Below are 21,729 nucleotides of genomic sequence, written 5' to 3' on the forward strand. Positions count from 1 at the left end.
CTCTATAAACATTTAATGAAGTGATCTAAAGAACATTATTTAAAAGGAGAACATATTGTGAAGAAATCAATAAAGGACATTTAAATGGAGCATATTTGTTAAGGCAATAAAGTACATGTACATATTCATATTCACTTAGCATTATAATATAAATAAGTCCATTATTTTTTATTCCTTATTCGGTATTATTTATATTAGGGTCTCGACTAATTCAATTCTCTCCGTGTAAGACTCATTAAAGAAGAAATGCTCTATATTTTTATTTTTTTTTCATTTTTCAAGATTCGAAACTGAGATCTCTGATTAAAGGTGAAGAAATCTTATTTATCTCACTGCAATACGAGGTATTAATAGATACATTGTTAGTCATGTGAAAAAGTGTATAGCATGATTAGTTTTTATTTTCAACATATCATAGTGATTTTACTGTTTTCCATCCAGCTTTTTTCATCATTCAAAAGCACATATTCTTGATTTCTCCAAAAGAAAATAATAATAATCTAGCTTGAATTTTGCCAGCAGCAAATGAACAATGATTGATTAAATAAAGGTATCTTAGAAAAAAGGAGAAAATTTTCATTAGATTAAATAATTCTGCAAATAAAATTTCATCTAACTAAGTGAAATTAAGATAATTTGAAGTAGAAGAATAAATAAATAAACTAAAATTACAATATTAAATATATATAATAAATATTATAATTAAATATAAAAACACAAATTTATTACTACTAGTTGATGTATCTTATTAAGTAATTTGTTTATTTTCTATTTAAAAGTTTCAGGATATACATTTTTTTTCTTAATCAAAGACGTGAATAAAGATTTCCAACAAAAATGTTTATTTTCTTTTAAAAATTTCATATTAATTAAAAACAAATACAGAAAACTTTTTATTTTTTTTGTATAATTTAACTTTTAGTAATCATATTTTAATATACTTGATCACGAAATGTATATGTATGATTTTCATAATATAAGAAGAGTTTTGGCTTTATTTTTAACATATTATGTGATTTTACTATATTTCACACATCTTTTCTCATAATTCAAAAGCATATATTTTGATTATTTTTTCTCTCCAAAAGAATCTACTTAGACTTTACCTACACCAAATGACTAATGATTTGATTAGAAAAAAGGGGAAGATTTTATTTTGAGCAATGTGTCTTATATGATGGGATGTAACTATTTAAGTATCTTTTAATAATGCATTCTAATAATTAGTGCAAAAAGTTATTGGAAAGTGCCATTAAATTACATTATGGCACTAATTTTCTTGTATCTCCTGTTTTTTCCCCTTTACTTTTTCCACTTTTGCATGAATCTACAATGCATTTGTATAGTAGTATGCATCATAAGTCCACTATTTAAAAATAAAGTTTATATAAAATATTACTCTCTCCGTTTCAAAAAGAATGATCTCCTTTCCTTTTTAGTCTATTTTAAAAAGAATGACCTCTTTCTTTTTTTTGGTAACATTTTAATTTTAGCTTTCCACGTGACATGTTTAAGGCACAAGATTAAAGGGCAATTTCGTACATTTGACATAACTTTAATTTAGGACCACAAGATTCAAAAGTCTTCTTTATTTTCTTAAACTCTGTGCCAAGTCAAACTAGGTCATTCTTTGTGAAACGGAGAGAGTAATTAATATGATATAATATTGGTTATATATTTTTAAAAAATTATATGATGGAAGTGGTGGTGGTAATAGCTAATTGTGGATGATGACTGATAATAGTGGTTGGTGTTGTTGTGGATTGATGGCATTAGTTGCATATAGTAGTTAGTGGTGATTGTTTTTAACAGTAGCCGCTAACGATTTTATACTGGTGATTTATAATTGTGGTGGATTATAGTGCTAACTAATTATGTTAGAGGTGGTTGATAATACGATTGACGTTAAATAGTGATGGCTATTAATGATGGTGATAGTCGATGATAATATGTGTCTATTAGGTAATGATTGTAGGTGCTAATAATTAATTGCAAACGGTGACTAATGATGGTGACGACAGTGAGGATTATTGACGATTGTGAGTGATACTAGTAGTTGATAATGAAGAGTATAAATAGCGGTAATAGTTAATAATGGTGGATTTATGTCGATTGTGGTGATGACTAATGGTAAAGAACTAAAGATAGATGAAGTAATAATGAAATATCATTTTACAAAAATTCTTGAATATATTATAATAACATCTTAATAGTATTAAAAGTTTCAATACATGTAAAATAAATCATCAAATCTATTATTCTAACTTTATTATTATTTGAGGGGCTAAAGACAAAAGGATTTCAGTAGATAATTAGACAAAAAGAGACATACCAAATTAAACCAGCAAGGATTAATTTAATTGACTTATATTATATGTACCACCTTTTCTATGGACAATATTTAAAGACCCCATATGTTAATTATTAAAAAATCAAGAACGTTTCATATGATAATTAATTGAACAGAGCATGAAATTATCTTGAAGTCGATGGATAAAATCTTTTCACGGTTGATTAGAGGTTCGAATTTGAATTCTGAATATAGAAAATTTTTAGTAGAAAGTATGCCTTTTTAATAAATCTTATAATGCACAAATATGAATAAGCCCAAATACAAGTATGACAATATCAAGTAAGAAACAAAAGAGTTAGTTAAACAGAAAACAATGATTACAATGAATGAACACAATTTTTTCTGTATTAATTAAAGATTTTAAATTTAAATTTTGGACAGAAAAATAATTCTAATAAGAAACATTTTTCTTTTAATTATGGACAACGCATATTCAAGTTAGTCGGAAATTCTATACATATATAGGATATCAGATGAGAAAAAAAAAAGGTTTATGTCAAAAGGAAAAAAAAAACAATATAGAATATTACCTAAGAAAAAGAACCAATATAGAACATTAAAGAAAAAATAGTAAAAGAGTTAGAATATATAATGTTTAAGAAGTAATATTTAAGGGGTCCCCATTTAAGGACATCTAAATATGGATTTATAAAGATTTTAATTGTTGAATTATTTATTGTGATCGAAGTTTGATTTTGTACTTCTCAAGTTAAAGGGTTAAGTTATGAATGAGAAATGAATGAACGATTATCCCACACCGAAAGAAAAAAAGAAATTTAGAGAATATAAATAGAAAGATACTTTTATTATTTCTTGAAAGAGCTGAGGCGTCCTCAAGCCCTATCGCCATGGTCATCTTTCCTTGGTGTCTCAAAAAATATATTGAAAACCTTATGTCATCGTCAAATTATTTGATTAAAGTCGAGTAAAGATGACTATGGCCATTGGACATGTGTCCTTCTCAATTCTTCTTAAGAGATAACAAAACTGTTTTAGATGATTAATTAGGTTCGCATAAATTTATTCTAGTTATTTTATTGATATATTTGAAGGTTTTTAATTTAATATTCAAGGACGAGCTTCATTTACTTGAGGATATAAATTGAGAATAGTAATTCCACATATTTTATGTGTGTTTTTTAAAAAAAAAAGATATTGATGCATTGGTAAATAAATTCCTCTAAATTGAATTTTTATTCTAAAAGTATACACCTTTAATATTTAATATTTCAAAATTTTAGATGAGATGGATCGGACTTTGATAACTATTATCCAAATCAATTTGTAGGAGAAGAAATAATTGTGTCAAATAATAGAAATTTCGACTTTCGATTATACTATATTATAATTATTTGAGGGGCCAAAAAAAATTAAACGAAATTATTTCAGTAGAAAATCAAACAAAATTAAAAGAGACATACCAAATTAACCCAGCAAAGGATTAATTTGACTTATATCTAAAACCCTCTTATGGTATCATCTTTTCTATGGACAATATTTCTTAAGACCCCATATGTTAATTATTTAAAAACCAAGCACGTTTCATATGATAATTAATTGAACAAAACATGAAATTACGATTGAATTTGATGGATATCATCTTTTCATTCTTAATTAAAAGTTTAAGTATAAATACTGAATATAAAATAATTTTAGTAGAAAATACTTCTCCTTTAATAAATCTTACGCTGAGCGAATTTGAATTGAGCTCCAATATAAGTATCATGACATCAAAGTAAGAAACAAAAAGTTACTTGAACAATCAAGAAACTACGATTGTTGTGGATGAAAAAAATCTCTTCATTCTTAATTATCAGCCTCAGATTCAAGTTTTTGGTATGTAAATAATTATAGTAGGAAATATTTTCCTCTTTAATAGAGCTTTAACTTATAGGACGCAATTTAAATTAGTCAAGAATCCTATGCAGGTATAGGATACCGAACAAGAAAATTTCTTCATCTTAAAAGCAAAAGAATCAGCAATATTCAAGTAAATATAGTAAAAAGGGATTGAACAAATTATAAATTATTATCTATCTATCTATCTATCTATCTATCTATCTATATATATATATATATATATATATATATATATATATAAATAGACTAAAAAGAAAAGTAACACACACATAAATTAAGGATAATTTGTCAACCTTCGCTGAAAGAATGAATAATTACATACGAAAGTAGAGGAGCAGAAGAGAATTCATCTGAAGGATAAATAGACTAAAAAGAAAAGTATCACATATATATATATATATATATATATAGTCTTTTATTTTCAAGGGACGATGAACCTGTTAAATGAAAATGTTGCCTTCACCGCCCAATGTATTATTGAAAAAATTATATGTTTCTTTTGAGAAATCCAAATGAAATCTCAAAGAAAAAATAGAAATACTTTAATCTTGTCCATATTATCAATAATTTAACTGTTTGGGAATAATTCAAACAAATGGGGTAGGTTGTTTTGGTGGGAAGCTTTTTAATTAATTCAAAACAATAATTTAAAATAAATTATTGAAAAGCTAGAATGTTTCAGAACATATAGATACGTTACATAGAGAAGTCAAGATCACAAAAATAGCATTCAATATTATTAATTCAATAATTCGGAATTTTCCTTATTTTATCATCTTGTGGATATTTAGCCTTTATATTGTTATATATATTTCAATCGATCGAAGAAACTAGTAGCTTCATGCTTCTTCTCCCGCACTAATTGCTTGTGTGAAGGCTTAAAATCTTTTTGTTTTGTCCAAAAGTTTTTTGAAAGATCTGGTGCGGTTATTATGACTTAGTATAATTAATTTTGACTTTGAAATATGCATTTTTTATCTCATTACCTATAAATATTCACAAATTTACTATGACTATTAATTATTTCACCACTCAATTACTCGCGTGTATTATATTAAAAAACTTATATTGTTGCTCCATATTTGACAACAAGAATAATTATTTCCGACAAACTTAACAAAATATACACATTCAGTTAATGAAGATTATATATGCTTTATCGAACATCACGAGGAGTGCGGACTAACAAAGAAAGTGGTGAAGTGATAAAGATTAAATATTTTTCATCCATAATCGAAAGTCTCATATTCAAAATTTTGATAGAGGGTTTGTTAGAAATTACTTTATCGCTTCAATATGAAATTTTCTGATACAAATTCAAATTTAAATAGTACCATTATAGAACCAAATATCGAATGAAAAACTAAAAAAAAATGACTTAATTAATATTCACACAATAATTAATAGACTAAAAGTGCTATTATCATGATATGATGTTTCAAGAAAAAGAAGAGATGTGTAGGCCACTTATAATAAGTAATATAATATGTAATGTTATCACATTTCATTTTTCATATGTTAATTATAAAAATAAATTATATATAATGCTAATGTTTTGGCTTATTCACACGTATAACATGGACAACCACATACAAAAAATAAACAAACAAAAAACTCTGAACTCAAATTCTTCAGTCTTTGTTTCAATACTGATTAAAGTTGGGATGATGGGAAATGACTAGGAATAAGTTATCATAGCAATTTTTTTGGAAAATATAGTAATAATATAAGGCTGGAGTTTTATCAAATTTTATTTTATGTAATATCGGATTGAAATGAGTTTAAATAGAGCGATATTCAAACTATTATGCTGACTAAACAATGTTCATTTGCAAAATTAGTTTTGAAATAGGCTTGATCACATATTAACAGGGTGAATCGATCGTGGCGAATTAACTCTCTTTTTCTAACTCTTTAGAAGCTCCACAATTTTTTATAAAGTGAGTTACACAAATACCTGATTTTGAGATCATCATTTAAGTCATATGAGCCGTGCACAAGAATTTGTAAGGCTATCAAACTATATAAAATTAGATATATTTCACTATCGTATTTATTATTATTATTTATACTTTCAAAATATTACGTATAGTATCACTAATTAAGAGTTTCCTATCATATATTGATAAAGATACACTTAGATATATGTATTTTTGCTACTAGATACACTAAAATAGGGAGAGAGTGGAGCGAGATGGGAGGGAGGTGAGCGAGATGGAGAGGGAGGCGAACGAGATTCGTTATGTATCTCCAGTGCGAATCACACTACATACATGTATTTGTATGTATCTGGTGTGATTCGCATGTATATGGATACCAGATACATAGGAGAGTGGTGAGGGAGGATTGTTATGTATCCCAGATACATGTGAATCCAGTAAGATACTAGAACAAATTACACCTAATTTTGATATCATGTATCCCAAGATACATGTATTCGAATGTATTTGAACGTATCTGGATGCACCAAAATCTAGTAAGATATGTAATATTGCAAATTATAGTTTATCTAAGTAATTAACTCCTAAACTAGTAGCAGTAAAATTTACGCAAGTTCCCCAAACTTCAAACATTGCAATTTCTAAAGTTTTACATGACTAAAGTTCAGTTTAATTACATGTAATTTTAAATACGGTATATCTAAAGTTATTTTGAGGTGGATAAACGTTAATTTTTTAAAAATAAATAAATAAAACATAAGTATGTTTTTTTAGGAGAGCAGAAGTATGCTTTTTTAGTTGGTAGGGCAGTGACCACTGTGACAGTTTGCACATGGAATATAGTAATAACATTCATTGTCCTACTATATAGAATGACCCATAAATATTTCCATGGCTACAAGTAGAATGACCTAGTAGCAATGAGAAAAAAAAACTTAGCAAAGGATGTCAACTTTTTAATAAATAAACAAATAAAAGATTAGTTTAGTATCAAGGATTGTTTGCCCCTTGATATGATCCAATCCTATATTCATTTATTTTTGTTTTTATTTATTTAATTTGATGCTCAGTATCTTCTTTAGAGTGCGATTAATTAGAATTCACGTTGAAAAATTTCACTTTGGGAGTAATCGTTTCCTCACAGAAATGATTTTGTATCCAAGATTCGAACTAAATGAAAAAAATACTTACCACACGACCAAGATATTGGTGGCTACCCCATACCTATATGGCTAGTCTATGAATTATGATGAAGTGAGACCCTATGAGTTTACAACACAACTTTTGATGAAAAGACCTCTAAAATTTGATACTATTACATAGGGGTGTCAAAAATGAACCCAAACATAGGTAACCCACCTAATTCGCCCAAAATTTTAAGGGTTGGGCTCAAGATAATTTGAATTGGGTTCAATTTCAACTCATTCAAGCCTAACCCATTTTAAGAGAATTTTCAATTGAGCCCAATTCAATCTCTAATTTCAACCCGTTTTAAAACTCTTTACTAAGATATGTTTCTATATTAAAGGTATGACTTATTATCTATTTAACATCTTTTTGAATTTTATCTATCCATTTGTTACTTTTTTAAATAAAAAAAAACTTGAGTTGAAATTCGAATTGAGATTATAAAAGTTACATATCACTATGTTAAAATTATTGAGATTAATCGGGTCAAATTGGGCAGATCAAGACCCAACCCGTATTTTAGCCCATTTGAAATTTGGGCGGGTCAAGACCCAATTCAATTTCAATTTCAACCCATTTTAATATCTTCAATTTCAACCCAACCCACCCATTTGACACCCCTACTATTACATAATAAGTTAATAACAAATTTATGCTTCTTTTTATTTTTGGCCAATAATGTGTGGTGGAGTTGAAAGAATTATCCATGTAGGGAAAAGCTGAATAAGCTTATAATTGTGTTTTGAAATGATAGGTCTACTATCCCTTCTTGTTTAGGGTATATATTATTGTCATGGACGAATCCAAAGCTTTTATCAATGAGTTTACGAGAATTTAATAACTTTTGTTCATAATCATACATGTATTAAAAATTCATGAAATATCTTATTATAAACTCAATTATTATTTGAAACTATTATAAAAATTATAAATTACAATTCTTATATTTCGACTCTAGGTATAGGCCATAATCCAATATCATTTAATATATGTGTTATTCATTGCTACCCACTTTTTATATTCTTTTTGAGTCAATAGGTAGTCTTGCCCAGGAATGATGGACAAGATGAGGGAAGGGAAGATGAGATGGTTTAGACATGTAAAGAGAAGATGTGCAGATATCCGTATGAGGAGGTCTAAGAGGCTAGGGATAGTGGGGACGAGGAGAGACAAAGGCAGGTCGAAGAAGTATTGAAGAAAGATCATTAGATAGGATATAACACATCTACAGTTTACCGAAAACATGACCTTCGATAGGAGAGTTTGAGGGGTCGCGAATAAGGGGAGAAGGTTAGTAGGCATCCGAGTGTTGTCTTAGTGTTAACCCATTCACGTAGTTTTTTGAATTGGTGGTAGTCTAGAGCACCGTGATTGTCATAGTATTAGCCTGTTCATGTAGTCTTTAGCTTTTAATACCTATTATCATTGTAATAGTATTAGGTTTAGGTGATTGCACCTTATTGTTGATCGATGTTACAGTTCCTTGCATATATATATATAATCCGCACTACTTTCTTATGAGTTGACATGTTTTTCATCACTGTCATTTTCCCTTAATATTATTATTTTTATTTTCTTCACTTGAGTTGAGGATCTTTCTAAAATATAAAAGTGAGATTTACGTATATTCTACCCTCCCCAACCTACACTATGAGATCTCACTGAATATTTTGTTTTTGTGGTTAGTCAATACCTATTTGAGAGACAAGAGACAAAAAAACAATCAATTGGCTCCTAACATGTAAATGTCACCAAAATGTAGAGTGAATTAGTGCCTCCAATGTAAGAACAAAAGTAAAAAAGAAAAAGGCCATCAAAAGGGACATCTAGAAGGTTGATTATCGATTTACGTAGATTTAGTATTAATATTTGCCTGTAAATCTAATTATTAATGTACTATTAACTTCAAGTTATTGCAGAAACTAGTAAGCTTCAATTATTATAGTTGAAAAATCTAACACCCATTAAATTATATATATGCGTGAGAATTTACATAACAATCCGACCTTAGCTCAGTTGGTAGAGCGGAAGACTGTAGTAGTAGCTGTAATCTTTAGGTCGCTGGTTCGAATCCGGCAGGTCGGATTTTTTTAATTTTATAAATATCTTTAGATACCATATTCATTTTTTGCAAAACTTATAGAATTAAACCCATTATATTCCTAAAGTAACGCATTCATACCTACTATTTATGTGATTTAGTAAATATTTATGTTGCGCAATTGAAGTATTAGGTTAGATGAACCCAATATCATAACTATGCATCCACCCATGGTTAAGATAAGATCTACACACTTCTAGACTGACATAACATCTTAAACAAACCTCACAACAAAATGAAACTTTATAAAATACAACACAAATTTATATGATGTACACGCTTTTGGACTGAAGATATTGATAGTATCTGCTATTTAACTAGTTAGAACAAGCTTTTACTCTATGAAACTTGATAAGAAGATTTATCTATCGTTACAGTTGCAGGTCAACTTTACCTTATATTATAACTTACACATATACATCTTAGTTCTTACCAAAAAATAAATAAATTACACATACACTAACAGTGTATAGAACAGAACTTACACGGCATTATTACATAGTATATTATTTCTACAACCTGCCTACGCTCTGACCTAAACTCACAGCAGGGTCCTAAAGCTACCAAAAGAAAAAGATGCTATCTCTACACCCATTAGATGCTAAACTATACAGTCAAAATTTTGGTCACATGAAGCATCCAGCATACTGGTGATTTAACGAGTCTTCGAAGCCACCTGCAATAAACTTCAAAATCAAACTGACCGGAAAGTAGCACATTACTGACAACTAGCTAAACACCCAATTCAAGATCAAAAGACTACGTTGCAAAAATACTCTAGCAGTACATAAAATAGGTTGCAAACATGAATCTGGGAGAACCGTTCTATCGCCAAGAGTCCAAATTTGGAGTTCTAATGACATGCAGGCAAAACTTTAATGCACCCAATAGCAAATCATTTCTCTCAAGCAGAAAGAATAGAAAGACATTTTCGGACTGTAAACACAAACATAACTAAAACAATCAAATACAGCAAACAGGCCATGAAAAGTTACCTTTTCTCATTGGAGTTTATGTGAGCAAAGCAGCAGTTTATCCTCACTCAAACAACCCAGCAATACCGAATTTTGGAGGTGTGCATACCTAACATCGCGAACTGGGCCGTTCAGAGATTTAATACGCTGAGCCACATTTAAAGATGGCAATTCTTGTAAGACCAGTTCCATTGTTGCGTCATCACCAGAGGCAAACATGGGGTTCTTCTTCCCTCTATCAATTATAGCAGTTTTTGGAAGTCGGATGGCACTAACTTTGGCACAAGAAACTCCTAACTTCTCGTATCTGCTGCCAACTCTCCTGTAAAGAACATGAGAGCCGTATACTGCTTGCTCCATTGTAGAAACTGGAGTGGGCAATACTTGAGAAGCAGCCATGTCACCAGAGATCTCCAGTTTAGGACGGAAAGAGGCAACTATGTCATCATTTCTATCTCCACAAGCGAGAGATATACAGATTCCTTGATTCTCTGACTCAGGGACCAAGCACGGCCTTCAGTGATAAATGAAACTCTATTATAAACATGGAATTCGTAAAAATTACTAGAGAATATCACAGCGCTTCAAGATAACTCTCTTAAACCACCAAAACCATACAGATGATCCAGCTATAATCTGTTTCAGTATATCAGATGCACTCTGCCCCTAAACTCCTTGAAAGAAGATTTGGAGCATAGTCAAACATTTAAAGCACTCTTTTAGACCAGTGTGAAAAGTCAACTAAACAGACATTTAGTCCCGGCATGATCTACATCTATCATTTAGAAGTTCTTATCACTTATCATTAGTGGACAATATGGTAGAGCTTCACGATAAACAAATCTCTCAGACCAGCCTTAAAATTTAAAAGTAAACTAAAAAGTGAATAGTTGATCCCTACACGATTTACATCCATGTAATTGACACTCTTATCACTTAAATCTGTCCCGCCAACTACTCAACTCCTCTTAACATGATTCTGGACATACCCATGCATATTCAAACAATTTATGAGGAAAGCAATCATTTCTAGTACTAGAGCAAGCACGTCGAAAATCAGAAAACAGTTGACATATGAGCAAAAAAAGTTCTGCATTAAAAAGCAGTGAGCTTCTCTCTCAAGAAAAAGCAGTGACTTTTGCCCCTAAAAAGCTTTATATACCCTACATATTTGTAGAAATAGTTGATTGAACTGTGAACAAGGACCATAATAGATTAACAAGGTTAAAGTCCTCAACAATAAAAAGTAAGATTGTACTGTTGACAACTCAAGTAGTGAAAGTTCTTTGCAACTACTTCAAGATTCTTCCTAGCAAACCAATTCCAGAGCTTTGGTATAGTGGTAAGTGCATAGCACATTATTGTATGGGCTAACCACACTTCACGAGTTCAAACATTGCCACATGCAAAAGCGTAGCACTTAAGTGAAGAAGGGTAGAGGGGAGGGCATGGCATATTTATCCAACGAGTTCCAAGCGTCCATCAACTGGTCCATGGAGGACTTCAGTTATGAAGAAAATGATACTTCCTAGCAACCCTTAACACTAAGGAGTAAAGCCTTGCCATGGCTTCAGATTGTGAAAATATCAAGACACAAATTCATGCTGTCTCCACAATAAACTAAGTCAACAAAAAATCAATGACCAAGTTAGATCCTTGACATTAGATGAGAAGGTAGTTGTTCTGATTAAGATTTAAGAGTATCTCTTAAACCAGACTGACAAATTGTCTGAACCATACAACTTTAAGTTTATTTCTATCAGGAAAAGGCGAAACATGCTAACAAACAACTTCAAGGAACAAAATATAATCAATCACCTCCCATGTATCATTCACTGAGACGCTGTCTGAAGATAATCTACAAGATCATTTTTCTGACCTATCTTTTGAGATATTGGATCACCATTTCATACTAGCAACTTAACTGTTTTTCCATAACAAAGCTTACATTCTCAAGAACCTGTAACTCAATAACCAACTGGACTATTTAGTGAGCAGCAATTTGTGTTGAACACAGTCACTCTTAATCTCACCACAATATGTAAAATATTACAAAAAAAATATAGTGAGTACAACCTGCACCTTCTTAAGCAATATCTCTTTCTACAAAATCTGGAAAAATGGTCAACTAAATGCCTTCAACCATTTCTTTCTTCTATACTATCCACTAGTGTATCTACTTCAATCTTTTGAACAGGATGAATGAGTACCTAAAATATACTCAGAGACCAGAAAATGCAGGCTCCTTGAAGAATATCCCTAAGATCTTAATTTTCAGTTAGGCTACTTTGAGAACATTGCTGAGATTTAAATTTGCAGTTAGTTAATGATTAAAAGTGCCAAGGTACAAGAATAATCTATTGAGAGATATTCCAAGGTGCAAATATTCTTGAGGCAGTTAATCGGCAAAGAGTCATTGGATCCTAACAGTTCTAAAGCTACAGTTAGGGACGGTGCAGCTCATAAGATATTAGATATTAAGGAAAACTTATTCACCTCAAGAAGCAGAAATTTCGAAGAAGTAAACATACTAGAACTCACCTTCCGTCACCACTACCAAAGTTCCAGTGGCACAAGCCTACTGAAGATGCAGAAAGAACACTTCTAACGCCATCACCAAGTGTAGGAGATGTAAGGGAATGCACAGTATGAACAGGATTTCCTGTCAACCCCGTCATAGATTCCACTGGCCTTGTAGTTTGACGCCGATCAAACTGCAAAACCATGCCATTCTGCAAAAACAAAACTAAAAATACTCAGAGAAAATGAAGAGAGATACTAACTAATTTTTCTTTTGGATAAATAACGGGGTCTCCAAACTGAAAGATAGATTAACTAATGAAAACAAATAAATGCTCCCTCAATTTCAACTTGCTAGTCACTTTTGATTCTTTACTTGGCAAGTTTCCAAGCTATATTAGATACATATTCATTCGTATTTAGAAACTGCATTAAAAGCTAATTTCAAAAAAAAAAAAAACTACATTAAAAGAACCATAAGTTGTAATTTCCTGCCATGTCAAATACTGAGAGAATCCATTCAGAATTATTAGTCAAACATTACTTTGTTTGACTCGCAAAAAATGAAAAGAGGCAACCATTTTCCAACAGATGGATTATGTGTTAGGACCTGTAAACCGGTATACATGTACTGCGAATTGTTGGCATCCCACGCACATGACCAAGGAACAGTCTGCATTTCCAAATAGACCAAAAAAAAAGGAAGAATCAATTTAACTTTGGCCAATCATTAGAAGTTCAGAGCAAAAGTGATACTCCATTAGCAACAAACGCTTCCTACATAGGACAAATAACAGTCACAAAATTGGAGGGAAAATAACAAAAGTAACAAAAGGATTATTATCATGAAGCACATCACTGAGAAAAAAAGTCGAAGACACAGCAATTGATTAAAAAATCATAGCAGCAGGGCATTTGGGGGAATGATGCAAATGCAGTGCTTTTAGCAGCTCAGGATATGCATTTCTTACCTGGTAAAGTTTTAAACATGGAATTACCTTTGATGATTGTACGAGGTTCCAAGGGATCTTAAAACTTCTTTCAATTACTTGACAACTTACATAGATTTAAATACAATTTAAAGCAGCCTTGGACTTGAAAAACTCCTAATCTTCCAATTAGACTTAACCACAAAATTTTTACTATAATTCCAAGTACACTGTCTGTAACCTACCAACATCTAGATGACAAGGAGAAAACACAATCTCATTGTCCAGACAAATGATGAAGCAGGCAGGATGTATTTAACTTTGAAAAATTCAACAGGCTTTAGTATTATAATCAACCACAAAGATAAGACGAAAACAAAAAAATTATATAACTGAGTTTTGCAGTCTATGTATTAGGAGGATAGGGTAGAGCAAAGCTAATTGCTATTCTAAAGAAAATTGTGTTTTGTTTGTCAACTCTCAAGTTGTAAATCACTAAATTGAAAGTAGCACTTCCACAAGATGAATAGGTGGGTGTTAAAGATCGTCTTCTGATGCTGATAGTGAAGGTCCACCCAAATCTAATAGGTCACTCTGTAAATTTAACTGTGAAAATAAGGGACTCGTGAAGCCTTAACAATTTACCATAAAGTGCGTAAAAGTACAGAAAAAATACTCCATAAGAACTATAAATCTATTGAACAATCATTCGAACAGAGAATTTAAGAGCTTATCAACCAAAACAAAATATCTAATACAATATCCAACAACTCTGGGGAAATTTTAGCTTTACATAAACTCAACAAGTGAAAGCAAAAGGCAACTATAAAAAGAAGGCCTAGAGTTATTACCGGTAAGTCGTATGTCAGAACAGTATGGTTGTTTTCAGAACTGCAAAAAGAAAGAGAACAAATAAATAAGATATTTCCCAGAAGGGGAGCACAATACGGAAACTAACACAGAAATTTTTCAATCAAGTAAAGTATATTTTACTGTTATACAGCAATTATTTGGCAGAAACTTGGGGGAGGTTATCAACCTAAGAATTGACAACTTCTTCCCTAAAGAAGCCAAGAGTATGACTCTATCATGAGGAGAAACATGCAAGTCCTTGATAGTTTTCATGCTCGCAGGAAGCAGAATGTCTTCTCTTTCATGCGGAGGCAACAGACTGATCTGCAAAATGCAAAAGTAAAAAAGGTTGAAAGACAAATGCAGACCGCAAACCTTCAGAGAATTCCAACAAGGTGACCTATAAAATTTACTTTGGTAAGCATATGCTGTCCTCCCATTCCAGAGAGCCTTCTGGCAATCATCAAATTCTCACCATTGATGTCCACATCAAATAGGCGAGCACCATCAATCTGAATCTCTTTCTACAAACAGATAAAACATAAGGTTACTAACTCGACTAAACTTCAGCCAATGGGGTGAATTTGATAAACATATGCCAGTTCACTCCCAATATAAAACCAGTAGGAAAAAAGAGGTAAGAGAAAATAAAGGTCATGTTTGGGCCAATAAGCAGGAAGGGGACAGAACAGCCTGTACTATTTTCTCGGTCATCTTGGTACACAAGTTGCAATAAATGTGGAACAACCATGGATGAAGGACGAATGATTTCTCTGCTGATACTATCAGGTACACAAATTGCACTAGATGTGGAGCAACAATGGATAAAGGAGTAATGATTTCTCTGTTGCTGCTATAAGAAGTCAACCTTAAAAAGAAACACAACACCTATGGCTCAATTTTCACATTTGACAAGAGCAGAGGAGATGGCAAACCTGCAAAAGAAAACTATTTGCATATTCACGTTTTTCAGATTTGCCGTTGATATTGCATCCTGCACTCATAGATAGGTACTGGAACATCAGCTTGATACAATGATACAACATTGCCAATATTTTCAATATCCCCAAGCAAAGATTTCTCATCGAAAGCTTACCAAAAATGCGTACAGATGACCTGCTTTGCATTTCAGTTGTTGAACCCTCAGTTGTTCTCTACAAAGAACAGATATGCAGTAAGCAATATGCTGCTTTGATGAACAAAGGTTTAACAGAGATATCTATACCATTGCACTGAAACTTGTTATCCAAATTTCTCAAGCCAAAAAAACTACAGAAAAAATAAAAAAATCCAAAGAAGAAAGACTAAAGTAGGGAAGGGGAACGAACACACACATTAAAGAATGTTTCTAAAAAAGCCAAAACAAGTACCTGATTTAACCAAAAAGGCATTGAAAAATGTCATATTCTGAAGAATGTTAAAAGGGAATGCTGGCAGGAAAAAGAGGGCATAATATGTTTTACAGAAAATGCACCGAAGTCAATCTGGTCCTCCAGGAAGAGGTATGAAACTAATTTAATATAAAGGGGTGAATTTTCAAACAAGGGAAAGCAATAAGTAAAAATATGGATGAAGAGGCAAAATCAGCTAGATCTGCAGACCATCAATAAAAGCTTAAACAAAATTTACAATGGGTGTTATATTAGCAACAATTTCACTTAAAAAGTGCAATACGCATGGGGGACACCCAACAAACTGGAGAAGTGATTCTGGAAATGATTTAATTTAATCCACCACCTACCCACCCACCCAAAAAAACAAAAAAAAACCTACACTTCCAACCAAACTAAATAGATGCATTAAAGGAGGCCGGTGCAAAGAAGAAGCACAGAAGAAATAGCACACAAGGTGAGACATACCTCTTTGAGGTGCTCCACTTGCTTATGTAACTCAACTTCTCTCCTCCTCCACTCAAGTTCTTTCTTACACCAATCAGTGCACTGCACATATTCAATGTGGTCTTATAATCACCATGAGAACATGTAAGAAAAAATTTAATAGCATTTCCAAAGAGCTGAGAAAATTGTTTTCAAAAGTCAGGTTAAAGCAGAAGTATCATTGCTGCAGCTAACCCAGGGTGAATTTGCTACCCAACCAAGCATAAGGTGACAGATGACTTGAATACCCATACAGAGAGAAAAGAAGCTAGCTGTTAAAAGCAAACAATTTTGGATTTACATAGTGAAGAAGGTACAAGGTAGAGTAAGGTAAGGGCAACTAAAGTTTTGGTTTTCTTCTCCAATTCAAGGCATTTATTCTTTCCCTTTTGGTACAGTTGAAACGTTATGAGGGAAGGAATTATGTTTATCTCATATATTTCTGTTTAATTTTAGATGATTGCAAAAGCTAATGCAACTTCATCACAGATATTCATCTTTCTCCTTGTGTTTCCAACTAAGAAACTGAGAGAAATTGCCCTAACCTATAACTATATAAGAAGTTTCCACAAACATACCTCAAGTTTATAGAATCTTGAGCAACTTTGTCCATTTGAAAACTAACAAATATCTTTAACTGCACTATTACTTTTTAAATTGAGCAAAGGAAAATCTCACCCGAAGACGCGAAAAGATAACCATCTGACCATCGTCCTATTGTTTTTATTTTCTTTTTTTGAAGGTGTGGGTTGGTGGGCTAGGTCAGTCTGATATGTTTTCCTCAAGTAGTTTGTGTAGGTTACATGGAAAACCTTGAAGGTCTCCACTGTGAATATTCATTTAGATGTTAGACCTGAATTCTATCAGGAGAACGCACTGACTAAATCTAAAACCTTCATTATTTCCTCACCTCTTTTTCAAGAGAAAAACAACTGGCTTCAAGAGACCTAATTTTCTGCAAAAGAGGAAGGAGTTTGATCAGTATCTCATGGAGCAACGTTCAAGATATAAGCGTCAAATTACGACCTTTTGAAGTTCTTCATCAACAGCATGAAGTCGAGAAGCATAAAGTACTCGAATACCCTTCACTGTGCATTTCTTATTACATTGGGGGCACTGCAAAAGCACAAAAGAAAGAATGTGAAGGATGAACTGAAATAGGATCTTCAAATATTGTATAAAACAAGGACCAAATTATTATAAGAAATACCTTTCCTAACCTTCCTTTTTGTTTCAACCACTTTTTGATACACGACAAACCATATAGATGCCCACAAGGAAGACAGCTGCAAAAGATTAGACACCGGAAGACAATGGAAGTATTAACACTTGAAAAATATATTTTCAATTATAAGTCGTATATCTATCAATCAATCAGCTAAACCTCAACTTCACTAGTTTGGTCAACTGTACGGATTATCAATATACGTTCAACTTTATTTGGGTCAAGAATCATAACATTACTAAAATAAGTCATGTTTCGCGTCAAGTCAGGAATTCTCTCAAACTAAAAATTCTGTAAAATACCAAACTTATCCCTACAGTGACATGTAAGTATCTAACTTTGGTGATGCCTAGATCTGTGAAAGAAATGTTGTTGTGCTGGAAAACTGGAAGAAGAAAGAGAAAGTGTAGAGCTTGAAATGTCGTTCATTTAGAGTTGATATGGATCATTTGGAGAGAGAAATAAGAGGGTTTCTGAAGGGGTAAAGTTGATTTTTGGGCAGTTGAGGAGTAGCCTCCAATCCCTTATTGATTTTTGGGCTTTGGCACACCCATTTAGTGCTGGGTAACATGCCCGGGTTGAATAGAGGATTGGAGGTCTTTTGTAGAGAATCATGTAGTGTTGTAGCCTTGTAGGTTCTTTACTTTTTGGTATACTTGTATTAGGCCGTTTTTGGCCATTTTACTAATATAATTGATGACATGATTACAAAAAAATGCAAGTCTCTAACCATAATTTTAATTAGTTGTATGAGTCTTTTATTTACATTGTATGTTTTTAGCTCTAACCACATTGATTTCAAGAGATGATAAGACTTTAGTGACAACTGCTCTCCATGTATTTTAGGTCTACTTCATATCCTTTTGATACCTTAAATCATGATATTTGTCCACCTACTAACCAATGCATGGTATGCAGAACATCCACAAACAAAATCAAACAACCTTCCATCAATTCATCCTCTATATTTATGCACCATTTGTAGGATGTGAACCATGATCATTCAGTTGTCACTTGTCAAAAGAACAGAAAACCCAAGTGCTTCAATAGGGAGGGTGATGATAGTTTTAGATGAAGTAAAAAAGCTTCACTGAAAGCATCAAGAAGATGCAAAAGAGTAGTATGGTTGAGGCTACAAAAGATATTGAATTAGCTTATTTGCGTACATGGCCATTCTAAGACCAAGGAGTTAATAAGGTGAAAAAATTTGTTAGAGGAATCTACAAGGGACACATTGGGCCAGCTACATAAATACAAAAGACATCTATAGTGTTAATAAAGTTGTCTTGAGGAGACATGTGTTACAGCCACCATCAAAACATTTTTGTTCCTTTCAATCCATAATGAGACATGTGCCAGCCATGTAGTATTTATTCGAATTTGCATGAATACATATTACAATCAAGCCAATTGAAACAAACTCCTAAATTTTGCAACACAACCCACTGACCTAAATTTAGTATGAATTTTTTTCATCTTCAAGGAAAACTAAACAGAAGTCTTCTACAACATCTAACGTTTCTTTCGAGGTTATAGCACTTTGCTCAAGTTTTCAAAAAAACCGCTGTTTTTACAAATCCTATTTCCCTTTTACATGTTGAACTAAACTGATTTTTTTCTTTTTTACAATAAGATGAAGGTTTTAAAACAATATTTTCAAAGATCTTGAGAACAAATAAAATATAGAACAAAAACAGATTTCTAGAGCAGAAACAACATACATTGTGCTATATCATTCACCTGAGGCTTCTTTTCATCTATCTCACTATTGAATGTAGATGGCTCTACACTCACTTACAGGCGTAGCACATTCAGTTTTGCTAAGCCGGAACTCAACATTACTATTGTAAACTGTAATCTGCAATCCCTAGCTATGTATAAAATCTTATAATATGTACAACTATTTTTTTCAAAATCAATACTGTTCCAAATTCAGGAGAGTAGATAGTGTGGATTCATATGTTTGATGGTTGTTTGCTACTGACGTTCATCATGATTACAAAAAATTATCTACATTGAAGTACAAGGAAGTAAATTACTGACCAAATTTGGTGGTCACCGTCATTTGTCCAAGCTTCCATGCAAATAGAACAAAACAAACCATCAATTTCACTTCGATTCCACTCCTCTCCTACGCCGCTTCCACCGCCTTCTTCCTTATCAGCATTCTGCGACGCCGTTTCCCCTTCTTTGCTCCTACTCGTATCATCTCCACTTTCCACAGCAGAATTATCCAAATTCTCAACATTAATCACCCGCTCTGGAGATGAAATTCTCGCAGCACCACGATCTCCATACAAAACCCTACGCAACGTCCTCCTTCCAGTACTCGACTCTTCTTCTTCTTCTTCTTCCTCCTCCTCCTCTTCTTCATCTTCTTCTTCGTCTTCATCCATCTCTTCTTCTTCCTCTTCTTCTTCTCCATCTTCTAACAAAATAATGTCACCGGCGGCGAGTTCACTCTCGTCGGCGGCGGCGCCGATTTGACGGAGAAACCTCTCGTAATCGGGATCTGTACCGTCACTGTCGCCGGCCATTGCCGTTAAATTATGCACCGCTTTGGCTCTCCTTTTTTCCCCCAATTTTTGCTCAATTTTGTGTACCAAGTGAGTGCCGGAAAAAAAAGGGAGGGAATACGCTCTCTTTAATACGCAAATTGAAACGCCTTTTAACTTTTCATTTTACTATATACAATATACAAAATGATAAAAATGGCACTTATATAAAAACAATTTTCGAGAGACTCTCGTCTCAAATGCAACAATTTCAAGTATAAAAAAAATTATCACGAAATTTTACTCTTCGTCAAATACTTAATAAATGATATCTTAAGGAGGATGTATAGTTCACTTGGATTAATAAACAAGAAATGGAGGAAGTATGTGAAATATACATGTTAAATGAACTAATTAAATAATTACACACATAATTTAAACAAACTACTAGTAAAAAGAGAATGGAGAAAGTATGCGAAATATACACATCAAATGAACTAATTAAATAATTACATGTATATTTTAAATATTTTATTTAGTAAAGAGAACGGAAGAAATACGTGAAATATACAAGTCACATATTACACGTGTAGTTTTAAAAAAAATCAGTAAAAAGAAACAGAGAAAGTATATGAAATATACACGTCAAACGAACCAATTAAATAACTATATGTGTATTTAAATGAAATTTCAGTAAAAAGAAACTGATAAAGTACGTGAAATAGACACGTCAGATTAATCAAGAAAATAATTACACGTGTAGTTTAAATAATTTTTTAGTAAAAGGGAAAGGTAAAAGAACGTGAAATATACATGTTAATTGAACCAATCAAATAATTATACGTATAATTTAAACAATCTATATTCTATATATTTATATAAAACAGAAACATGAAAGCGGTGAGGTGGCGCTCTCTAAAGCGGCTTTGGATTTCTATTTATCATTTTTATGGATTTTTTTGAAATTTTTCTTTCATTTTAAAAGACAGAAAATATTAAAGCTTTTACAAAATATTAAAGTATAATATTTAATTATCTCCTCATTAATACATAATAATAAAGGCTGCCGTTGATTACAGAATTTGAAGGGAAAAAATCGCCATTAACTTTTGTTAATACAACCTCATTAATGCATAATAATAAAAATAAATTGCCGTTACTTACGGAATTTGAAACAACAATTCACCATTAACTTTTCAAATATGTATTAATGTTGTAGAAAAATCGTCTCTTCTCATTTCCCATAATTAACCTTTATTAATAAGTATTAAATTAATTAATGTTGTATTGTAGTAATTTAGTATTCATTATTGGATATTATAAAAACAGGAGAGGCAAATGCATTCAAGCAATTAATCTTTGTGGATCAAAAAGGTAATATTTTTATTTCTCTCACCCAACCTGGTGGAATTATT

The 21,729-nt window shown here is 32.0% G+C and overlaps 2 protein-coding genes and 1 non-coding gene across 5 annotated transcripts in view; 2 read left to right on the top strand and 1 right to left on the bottom strand.

Annotated features, from left to right (window-relative positions):
* Positions 1-21,729, top strand: part of LOC125826478 (uncharacterized) — a 272,616-nt gene that overhangs the window by 242,721 nt on the left and 8,166 nt on the right. The window lies entirely within an intron of this gene.
* Positions 9,343-9,426, top strand: TRNAY-GUA (transfer RNA tyrosine (anticodon GUA)). Its single transcript is given in 2 exon segments — positions 9,343-9,379; positions 9,391-9,426. It is a non-coding gene; the product is annotated as a tRNA-Tyr (tRNA).
* Positions 9,723-20,371, bottom strand: LOC125826187 (uncharacterized). The gene is made up of 14 exons (XM_049505508.1): positions 19,863-20,371; positions 17,805-17,880; positions 17,621-17,710; positions 17,505-17,549; positions 16,577-16,657; positions 15,814-15,871; positions 15,653-15,711; positions 15,131-15,241; positions 14,905-15,041; positions 14,717-14,756; positions 13,547-13,609; positions 12,958-13,148; positions 10,438-10,930; positions 9,723-10,118 (listed from the first exon to the last, which is right to left on the bottom strand). Exons 1-13 carry the CDS (start codon positions 20,354-20,356, stop codon positions 10,444-10,446), a joined length of 1,932 nt encoding a protein of 643 aa, XP_049361465.1. The 5' UTR covers positions 20,357-20,371; the 3' UTR covers positions 9,723-10,118; positions 10,438-10,443.

This window comes from Solanum verrucosum, unplaced genomic scaffold, assembly GCF_900185275.1.
Source record: "Solanum verrucosum unplaced genomic scaffold, falcon-dt-bn FXZP01000125.1, whole genome shotgun sequence".
NCBI classification, from domain to species: domain Eukaryota; kingdom Viridiplantae; phylum Streptophyta; class Magnoliopsida; order Solanales; family Solanaceae; genus Solanum; species Solanum verrucosum.

Excerpts from the sequence above, each read along its gene's own strand:
- LOC125826187 (XM_049505508.1), bottom strand. The coding sequence starts at position 20,356 with ATGGCCGGCGACAGTGACGGTACAGATCCCGATTACGAGAGGTTTCTC. Across the intron at positions 15,712-15,813 it reads GTCATCTGTACGCATTTTTG|GATGCAATATCAACGGCAAA; the intron begins GTAAGCTTTCGA and ends CTATGAGTGCAG. Across the intron at positions 15,042-15,130 it reads GACAGCATATGCTTACCAAA|ATCAGTCTGTTGCCTCCGCA; the intron begins GTAAATTTTATA and ends TGCATTTTGCAG.